The sequence below is a fragment of the Hemitrygon akajei genome, unplaced genomic scaffold, assembly GCF_048418815.1.
Source record: "Hemitrygon akajei unplaced genomic scaffold, sHemAka1.3 Scf000069, whole genome shotgun sequence".
NCBI lineage: Eukaryota > Metazoa > Chordata > Chondrichthyes > Myliobatiformes > Dasyatidae > Hemitrygon > Hemitrygon akajei.
Window position 1 is genome coordinate 2,208,067 of NW_027331955.1, and position 10,829 is coordinate 2,218,895.

Below are 10,829 nucleotides of genomic sequence, written 5' to 3' on the forward strand. Positions count from 1 at the left end.
CGAAGCCCCGTTGAGCCAAAGCCTTCCTACTCTGTCACCCGCTTCTCTGACGCTCGCTCTGTAAATCTGTCTTCCTTTTAAACTCTTCTCGCTCTTCTCTCTGGCCGACTTGCGCAGTCATACTGAAGAAAAAAATCAGTAATTGTGTTACTGATAAACACTGGGGATTTGTACCATCTCCTGTCTCTCTGTGTCCTTCACCCTCACTCTCTCTCATCTCCAGGCTGGACAGTGTCGGTCTCACAGATTCTGGTGCCGAGGATCTCGTCTCCGCTCTCAGTACAAACCCATCACTGACGGAGCTGAACCTGAGTGGTAATAAACTGGGAGATTCAGGTGTGAAACTGGTGTCTACGGCTCTGAGGAACCCGGAGTGTAAAATACAGAAACTGTGGTAAGTACCAGACTGTGGGAGATTGTGTTTACAGTCACTGGGTGTCTGACACTGAACATTAATGTGATCAGTAATTGTGTTACTGATAAACACTGGGGATTTGTACCGTCTCCTGTCTCTCTGTGTCCTTCACCCTCACTCTCTCTCATCTCCAGGCTGTGGGGTGTCGGTCTCACAGATTCTGGTGCCGAGGATCTCGCCTCCGCTCTCAGTACAAACCCATCACTGACGGAGCTGGACCTGAGTTATAATAAACTGGGAGAGTCAGGAGTGAAACTGGTGTCTGCGGCTCTGAGGAACCCGGAGTGTAAAATACAGAGACTGTGGTAAGTACCAGACTGTGGGAGATTGTGTTTACAGTCACTGGGTGTCTGACACTGAACATTAATGTGATCAGTGATTGTGTTACTGATAAACACTGGGGATTTGTACCGTCTCCTGTCTCTCTGTGTCCTTCACCCTCACTCTCTCTCATCTCCAGGCTGTTCCGTGTCGGTCTCACAGATTCTGGTGCCGAGGATCTCGTCTCCGCTCTCAGTACAAACCCGTCACTGACGGAGCTGAACCTGGGATCAAACTCTCTGACAGACCGATCTGTCCCCGCTCTCCGCCGCCTCATACTGACCCTCCCGAGTCTGAAGCGGATCTGGTGAGTGTTTGTGTTAATGTTCAATGTGATAAAATATCAGCGGATCCGCGGGTTTTCTGGTGATATTTGTCAGTGAGTGTTGTTGAAACATTAACCCCGGTCCCCTGTTACTGACACTGTTGTGTAATCTGTTTATTTCATCTTTATTCTCCCATCTGTTTCAGGCTGGCGGGGAATCGGTTCAGTTGGACCGGGAGGAAGGAACTGAGATCTCTGCAGGAACCCAGACCCGGACTGAGTGTGTTCGTGTGAACATCTAAATGTGTGAACATTCCCGCCCGCGGGATGGGGACATTTGGCCGACTCCCCGCCCTCCCCTTTAACTCCCGCCCTTACCTTTAACGGCCGCGCGCCGGGGCTGATTCCCAACGGTTTTAACGGAACCGACTCGGGCCTCGCGCTGTGTGCGTCGCTAGAAGCAGTCCCGCAGTGACGTGTCCGGCGGGGCAGCTTCCGCCGGATGTGTGTGTCGAGACTCCCCACGTGACACCCCGGGGAATTTCCCGGACAGGAAGAGCCCTGGGGTCCGGGGCTCAGTCTGGGACACCGGTGTCCCGGGGTGGGATTATCCCGGGAGAGAATCCTTTTGCTCCCTTTGCTGAGGACGGTGCATTCGGTAGTCTGGCCGATATAATGATGTTAAATTGACAAAGAGAGGGAGAGAGAGAGAGGCAGGGGAGGAGACAAAGGGGTGGAGGGAGAGTGGGAAGAAGAGAGAGAGAGAAGCCTGAAGGGGAGAGAGAGAAGGGCGAAGGAGAGAAAGAGAAGCTGGGACGAGGGGGGAGGGATACGGAGGCAGGGAACTGCAAACTCACCGTGGATTTGTTTGGAGACTTGTGAACAGCCTTGATTAACATCCTGGCCACAGTGGACTGAAGTGTGATTTTATAATCATAGGTTCCCCGATGCAGAGTGACGGTGAGAAACGGGACTGATGATTCAACCGGTCACTCGTTGTCGCGGGTCGGTTAATTGTGTGTGACTGTGAGTGAGTCGGGAGCAGCTTATTGATTCCCGCACGTCAGCAGCTCACACGTTGTTTAATTTACATTTGTAAATTTACTCACACCCGGGACCAGACACAGAGTGAATTTCCCTCCACACCGTCCCATCACACACTCCCGGGGTCAGAACCAGAGTGAATCTCCCTCCAAACCGTCCCATCACACACTCCCGGGGTCAGACACAGAGTGAATCTCCCTCCACACCGTCCCATCAGACACTCCCGGGGTCAGACACAGAGTGAATCTCCCTCCACACCGTCCCATCACACACTCCCGGGGTCAGACGCAGAGTGAATCTCCCTCCACACCGTCCCATCACACATTCCCGGGGTCAGACACAGAGTGAATCTCCCTCCGTACCGTCCCATCACACACTCCCGGGGTCAGACACAGAGTGAATCTCCCTCCACACCGTCCCATCACACACTCCCTGGGTCAGACACAGTGAATCTTCCTCCACACCGTCCCATCACACACTCCCTGGGTCAGACACAGAGAATCTCCCTCCACACCGTCCCATCACACACTCCCGGGGTCAGACACAGAGTGAATTTCCCTCCACATCGTCCCATCACACACTCCCGGGGTCAGACACAGAGTGAATTTCCCTCCACACCGTCCCATCACACACTTGCAATGCCAAACACACAGTGAAGCTCCGTCTGCACCATTCCATCACTCAATTAATCCCACCCTGCAAAATCTCATTTCAGGGAAGCAGGCACCATCAATTTGTGGGAGACTCCCGGAACTCCCGGGAGAGGTGGGATGTCTGCAATAGAGTAGCTCCTTAGCGGCCAGCCAGCTAGTTTAAATAACGTTAGCTATGCTAATGAACGAATGACACCCGTTAAACTCACCTCAACAGTGATTTAACCCCCCCCCCCCCATGGGCAATAGAAAACACAATGTTGCAGACAGTGCAGCGAGCAACACTGTCATTATTCCTGACCCCTATTAGGCAGGGGAACACTTTAGTGTAGTCTGGGGTGAAGTACGTTTTATATTTTTTTACTCTGCCATGGCCATGAGTATTCAATTCTCTCTCTCTCTCGTTCTCAAAAAAAAAACCGATTTGCGGGATATTGTATATAATTCGCGGGCGTCAGGGAGCCGCTATCAATATCCGGGAGAGGTGGGATGTCCGACGCTTCACTGGAAATGGCCGCTCGGGAGGGAGTGACGGCTTTGGTAGAAGTGAGCACAAGAGAGGGAGGGACGCGCTGATTTAAAATGGGCGAATCCTTGGTTAATGTGGCCGCCAGGGATGGAGTGAGACACTGACTTACAATGGCCACTGTCACACACAGAATCTATGGCGAAGGAACATGCGGTGCCCATGGATACAATCCCGGGATCGAGTGTGTTATTGATTGTTATAACAGTATTTTAATTTGTGTTTTATATCGTCTTCCATATTGTATATATGTTCTAATTCTAATAATGTTGTCATTGAATAAACTAATGTATATATCTCAGATATTCGAACATACACATATACATGTGGGTTTTGGGGAGGAGGGGTGAGGGGTTTGGGAGGAAGAGGAGTGACGGGACGAGGAGTGGACTGAGGAGACGGTGAGCGTGGCGAAGTCACTGACTCAATAGGGAACGGAAAGGGGAGGGGCGAAAGTTCCTGTCACAAACTGGTGGCCAACATGGAGAAGACAAAGACGGGGTGAGGAGGAGTGAAACGACAGGAAGGGAGCGGGAGTGATGGGACGGGGAGGGAGGGGGAGTGATGGGACGGGAGGGAGTGGTCTGTTTGGACAGGATGGGGGGTGTGAGGGAGTGACGTTTTCAATAGTGGAGGATGAATGGGTGGTGACATTTCCTTCACAAATAAGACGAGCTGCAAAAAAGTTGGGCGTGGGCGAGAGAAAGGGGGAGCGGGGGTCGGGGACGCGGTCAGGGCTGATGGATCGGGGAGTTCATTGTCTCAACGAGGGAGAGGGGAGCGACTCACTCAACGGACGGGGGAGAAGGGATTGGGTGGAGCAGCGAAATTTCCCATCAGAAAATTTTCACCACCCAGGATGTGGTGGATGGCGGGAGAAAGGGCAAGGTTTCAGAGAGGGGAGGGTGTCAGGATTGACGGGGTGAGTAGGGGAGTGACTCACTGGGTAACAGAGAGAGGGAGAGAAAGAGGGCGATGAAGAGAGGTGAAGATTGGCATCGCAAAATGGCAGCCAACCAGCATACGATGCAGAGCATCGAGATGGCGGGGAGAGGAGAGCGAGGGGGAGGGATGGAAGGGGTTTGCGAGTGATGGGATAGGAAGGAGGGTGACAAGATGGTGAGTGTGAGGAAGTGACACTTCGTGGTGGAGGAAGTGGGAAGGAGGGTCTCACACTGTCACAAAATGGCTGTCGGCAGAAGGGTAAATGGAGAGTCGGGAGATCGGACACCGAGGGAAAGGAGAGGAGGGATGAGGAGTTGAGATTGAATAAACAGGGAGGGAAGTGAGTGAAAGGTGAGGAAAAGGGTGTGTCCCATTCTACGATGGTGGGAGAGCGGTTGTCAATTGTAACCATCACAAAATGGCCGCCAGCCAGGCTGAGATCGGCGGTGATAGAGGGGAGAGTGAGGGGACAGAGAACGGACTGTTTCAGGAGTGATGGGAGCCGAGGGTGGGAGAGGGCAACTCGTAACAAGGGAGCTGGAAGTGGGGGGGGGGGTTCCCACGGGGAGAAATGTGGCTAGCATCGTTACCCTCCTTCCCCCTCCGTCTCCAAAATCCCGCCTTGATTTTTCTTTCGGGCTGAGCATCAGGTCGCATGGCCCGAATCCCTCAGGCTGTCCCGTGGAGTGGGGCCTGTCAAAGGCAGCAGTGGGTGCCGGCTTTCCGGAGAAGATAGAGGCGAGGTCTGGCGGTGCGGGCTGGTTGGCGTGGATCACCACCATTTTCTGCAGGGTTGGGGAGAGGGAGGGGTCAGATTGAGGAGGGGAGGGAAGAAAGAGGTGAGCAGAGGAGATGAGTCCCACTACCCACTCCTTCACCCTCTCTCTCCCTCAGTCCCCTCCTACCCTCCCTGTCCCCTCTTCTCTCTCCATCTCTTTCCCCCACCACTCTCTCCCCACCCTATCCTCCTCTCTCCACCCCTCTCCCTATCCCCTCTTTATTCTTTTTCTCCCCCATCTCTCTGAACTGTCTATTCCATCAGCAATAACAGGAACGATTCTCTAATTCCCTATAAAGTAGGAAATTATAAGTATTATCTCGGATGAATTCCCGCGTGGAAAAGACAGTGATGTGCGAGTTTGCATTTGAACAATCGTTGTCAGACGAAAAATACAGATATTGGCAGTAAATTATTCCTTTTTCAGGGTAGCAGGCAATCACATGTGTGGTACCGCACTGAATGGAACCCATCTGTCATGATAAACACTGTATCGATTATGTCGATTAGGTCGGGACCGGGCGTTTTATTCTTTTCTGTCGTTCCCGGCGAGGTGAAATTGGGCGATGTGGAGAGTTATGAGGATGGGTTTTATTGTTCCCGGCGAGGTGAAATTGGGCGATATGGAGAGTTATGAGGACGGGTTTTATTGTTCCCGGCGAGGTGAAATTGGGCGATATGGAGAGTTAGGAGGACGGGTTTTATTGCTCCCGGCGAGGTGAAATTGGGCGATGTGAGAATTATGAGGACGGGTTTTATTGCTCCCGGCGAGGTGAAATTGGATGATGTGAGAATTATGAGGACGGGTTTTATTGCTCCCGGCGAGGTGAAATTGGGCGATGTGAGAATTATGAGGACGGGTTTTATTGTTCCCGGCGAGGTGAAATTGGGCGATGTGAGAATTATGAGGACGGGTTTTATTGTTCCCGGCGAGGTGAAGTTGGGCGATGTGAGAGTTATGAGGACGGGTTTTATTGTTCCCGGCGATGTGAAATTGGGCGATTTGAGAATTATGAGGACGGGTTTTATTGTTCCCGGCGAGGTGAAATTGGATGATGTGAGAATTATGAGGACGGGTTTTATTGTTCCCGGCGAGGTGAAGTTGGGCGATATGGAGAGTTAGGAGGACGGGTTTTATTGTTCCCGGCGAGGTGAAATTGGGCGATGAGAGAATTATGAGGACGGGTTATATTGTTCCCGGCGAGGTGAAATTGGGCGATGTGAGAATTATGAGGACGGGTTTTATTGTTCCCGGCGAGGTGAAATTGAGCGATGTGAGAATTATGAGGACGGGTTTTATTGTTCCCGGCGAGGTGAAATTGGGCGATGTGAGAATTATGAGGACGGGTTTTATTGTTCCCGGCGAGGTGAAATTGGGCGATGTGGGGTATTATGAGGACGGGTTTTATTGTTCCCGGCGAGGTGAAATTGGGCGATGTGAGAATTATGAGGACGGGTTTTATTGTTCCCGGTGAGGTGAAATTGGGCGATGTGTAGAATTATGAGGACGGGTTTTATTGTTCCCGGCGAGGTGAAATTGGGCGATGTGAGAATTATGAGGACGGGTTTTATTGTTCCCGGCGAGGTGAAATTGGGTGATGTGAGAGTTATGAGGACGGGTTTTATTGTTGCCGGCGAGGTGAAATTGGGTGATGTGAGAATTATGAGGACGGGTTTTATTGTTCCCGGCGAGGCGAAATTGGATGATGTGAGAATTATGAGGACGGGTTTTATTGTTCCCGGCGAGGTGAAATTGGGCGATGTGAGAATAATGAGGACAGGTTTTATTTTTACTGGCGCTCCTGGCGATGTGAATTTAGGCGATGTTGGGAATTATGAAGACAAAATATTTTTTTTTCTGGCATTCCCGGCGATGTGAAATTGGGCGAAGTGCAGAATTATGAGGACGCCGGGATCATCCAGTGCAATTTAGTGAATCTCGATGTGTGCGAAAATCCATGGCAATTAAAAAAAAATAACGTGCATAAATGTACTGTATGGGGAAAATTAAAAACGAAGTGCTACCAAAATAGCGATTTGCATAACATATTCGAAATTTCTCGTGCGCCAATTCTCAGGTCGCCTGGAACACTGTTCACTGTTCACGTGTAAATAGGGCAACCAGTTAGATTCAGAGATGGTCAGTTGATATTCTCAGCAAGTAACATTTATCCCCCTGTCAGAGTCATGTTTACCGATTCCAACTCCGTTTCGACATTATGAGAAAAAAAATGTTGTATCGCGTGCAACCTCTGCTCCTTGCTTAAGAAATACCTACTCGCAATAGAGGAATGTTCATCATCTTGGCTTCTGACGTGGCTGTACTGTGATGGGGATTGGATTACGTGGACTGGACGCTCTGTCACGAAGCTGCCTCATTCTAACAATGACCTGTGCATTCATTCGCACTGAGCAAGATGAATGATTGGCAAATATTGCAGATAATCTCTATCTGAGATTACATGGTCGGCACCACATTGTGGGCCGAAGGGCCTGTAATGCGCTGTAGATTTCTGTGATTCTATGATTGACAGTCTGGGTGCATTGAATATGTATCCTGTACCGTGCAGTCGAGGCCTATGAGGCAAAATTTCAGAAGAATGAATACACTGTTCACGACGGATATCAGATGAAATACTTCAACGCTCGTGATTGGTGAATCATTGGAATCCGATAGCAGTGAATCTGAGGTTAACAGTAACTCAACCTTACCCTTGATGGATAGTGGAGGGCGATTAAGTTGGGGGTACCTGATTGCGAATCGTAATGTTTATGTCATTCGTTTCTCTTTCTCCAGTGAATTTAGTGGCGATTATCATCCTGTCCCGGGGAAAGTGCGGCCTCTCCTTCTGCACCACGCGGTACCTGGTGATCATGGCAGCGGTGGATCTACCGGTCATTATCACTGAGGTCGTTTTGCATCAACTCAATTATCATTATTTTCCCGTTTGTTTCCTGAACGTCACCTCTGTGTGCACTGTTCTCCGTGTCCTGCCCCGCATTGCCGTGAACTGTTCCGTCTGGTTCACCGTCACTTTCACCTTCGATCGGTTTGTTGCCATTTGCTGTCAGAAACTGAAAACAAAGTACTGCACGGGGAGAACGGCGGCCGTGGTTCTAGCGCCACCTAGCGGTCTGTTCTGTCTGAAAAACGGCCCACTCTACTTCACTTACAGAGAGATCATTAACAATGCACCATGGTTCTGTTATCTACGAAGCCAAGTTACTTCACTGAACCGGCGTGGGTGGCGTATGACTGGTTTGACATCGTTTTAACTCCGTTCCTCCCATTCGGCGTAATTCTACCGCACAACGCTCTGACGGTCAGGCACATTTTAGTGGCCAGTCGGTTCCGTAGGGGGCTGAGGGGTCAGACCCGGAGATGGAGAGCCAGGAGAGGGTCTGTGGATTTGCTCTTCACCCTCGCCTGCAGCTTCATCCTCCTGTGGCTGACGAATGTTGCAGAATTTATCTACTATCACATCACCGGGATAGGAACACAGGGGAATGACTCGGAAATTATTTCCGCCTGTGCCGGGTATTTGCTAAGGAATTTCAGCTGCTGCACGAACACATTCATTTACGCCGCCACTCAGTCCAGATTCAGAGAGCGATGAAAAGCGCGATGAAATATCCGTTCATTTCAGTACTCCAGTTCATTAACAGAGCAACCCCCTAACGAAGCACAAACCTGCTCACAGTCAGCCCCGCTGTTCCCGACTTCTACCCTCTCTTCCCTAATGTCAGTAAGTCTTGGTCAAGCGAACTGGAGAAGAACAAAGGACGCCCCCATGAACGACGCCCGGCCGATCCGAACACGAAGGCCCCAGTGAATAAGGACACGGAGATAATATACGGAACTTCCTGGGTTGGGGCGGAGACCAACTTCTCCTGCCGAGGCTACTCCCGAGGGAGACTGGCCACCGTCAGTCGGCGAGGATGCCCGGTAGGCTATGGAAACGAGGGTGCGCGAACTTAAATGCCCCTATCCTTGCCGCAGCTCGATAGCATGGGGGCTTCGGAGAAGTTGCCCGACGAGTGCAAAAGAAAGGAAAGACAGTCACTGACATCATCGCTCGGTTCAAAGACACCTGGGACGCAAATGCGGAAACACCCCTGGACCAGCAAAATGCCCGGTGGGCTTGACAAACCTTCCCGAACAGCCTCCGACCCGATGTCGCCCCTGCCTTTTAATCGCCAAATCTGAGCTGGCAGACCCAGCAACTGAATGTGGTAACCGAGACCCTGATTGACATGGAACGAAATGGGTTGTTTAAGATCACGGGAGAAAGGGGGCAGTACACACAAAAAGGGGAGTGGAAAGCGGGAGTTCGGCCAAGGCCCCGCGACGAGAGGCAGGGCGTATATAGGAAATGTGCACGAAAGGGGCATTAGGCCAGAGAGATCCGAGGCGACGTGGAGGGAAGGGATAGGATAGGATAGGGAGAAAGGATGATCTGCGAATACCCCTGGGAAGTGACTCATTTCACTATGCATAACCCCTTCAGGTCCCAGTAGGGAGGCCACGAGGGGAAGACGATACAACCGGCTCTGATCGGCTCCATGAGAAGCCGCAGGAGGATCCATTCCCGGATGAAGAAATAGCTGAGAAACGAGTCCGTGTCCTGGACGATTCCGGCGCCACTATACCGTCCGTAAGCCCCTCTGTGGCACTGCCTGTGAGTACTATGAGTATAGAGACCGTGGGGATAACCGGACTCCCCATGACCGACCCATTTTCCCAGCCCGTGGAGATCAGTGTAGAAGGTAGAGGATTGAAGAAACATTAGTCATAGCCAATAACTCACCAGTTAATCTACTCGGACGCAAGGCTTTGTGCAAATTAAAGTCGTAATTCATTGCACTCCCCTGGGATGGTACCTTCTTCCCTTGAATACCCTCCAACCCTGACCCGCTCTATCATGATCGAAAGGGGCGTGGCAGTGACGAGAGCGCGAATAAAACGTAGGATGAGAGTGATAATTGGTAGAACGTGGAGATGGTGGGATGCGTGAGCCGAATGGTGCTGAGTCTCAATGGGCTTCTAAACGAGTTTAACTCTCCCGGTTGTCGCGGTCTCCGCTGACAACAGTTCTGTAGTGTCTCGGTGAGAACACAGCGATCGCCTGTAAGAATAGGCTAGATATTTAGTTGTCTAATTGAGGTGAGCGGATATTTCTTTCTTTCTTTCTTTATTAATCTTTTTATTGATTTAAAAAGAGCATGTATACAAAGAAGAGGAGAATTATCTCAAATATGCATATCAATAACAATACAAACAGAAAGTGAAATAAACATTGTCAAAATCATACACAGTATTTAGCTAATATGTAGTATATAATAAAAAAGAAAACACTAATTCTCCTCTTATCAGTTCACAAAGAGAGAAAAAAACATTAAATTTTTAAAAAAGAAGGAAAAAAAACCACTACACTATATGAAAAAAAGGGGGAAAAAAAGACTGGGCAGTCCATTCTGAGGATGCGACCAAAAAAGGAGGAAAGACTTTCTGATTAAATCTAAAACTTGGAAAATAAATAATTGGAAGAGTAATAAATGAAATCAAATGAAAATGACCTGAGTGGATATTTCGCTGCGCTGATGAACTGCTCTCTGAACTTGGACTGAGTAACCCCGTAAATAAATGTGTTTGTGCAGCAACTTAATATCAGCAGCATGTATCCGGAATGTTGAAGTATGTATTCCGAATCGTTGTAATTATTTGGATCCAATCCGGCAATGGTGTAATAAAGGAAATCGGCAAACATTCACCGACCAGAGGATGATGAAGCTCCCGGAGATGGTGAGAAGTAAGATCACAGAACTCCTCCTGCTCTCCATCTCCGGGTCGCTGCGGTACTCCGCCATTCTCTGACCCCTCA

At 50.1% G+C, this 10,829-nt stretch overlaps 1 protein-coding gene across 2 annotated transcripts in view; it reads left to right on the plus strand.

Moving 5' to 3' along the window:
* The window catches only part of LOC140722110 (NACHT, LRR and PYD domains-containing protein 3-like), a 61,469-nt gene extending 57,944 nt beyond the window's left edge, over window positions 1–3,525 (plus strand). For both annotated transcript variants that reach the window (XM_073036906.1, XM_073036907.1), the window contains 4 exons: window positions 224–394; window positions 550–720; window positions 876–1,043; window positions 1,208–3,525. In XM_073036906.1, the coding sequence (XP_072893007.1) occupies window positions 224–394; window positions 550–720; window positions 876–1,043; window positions 1,208–1,295 (598 nt within the window). In that variant the 3' untranslated portion in view covers window positions 1,296–3,525. The remainder of the gene's footprint in view (window positions 1–223; window positions 395–549; window positions 721–875; window positions 1,044–1,207) is intronic.
* Window positions 3,526–10,829: the final 7,304 nt, after the last annotated feature.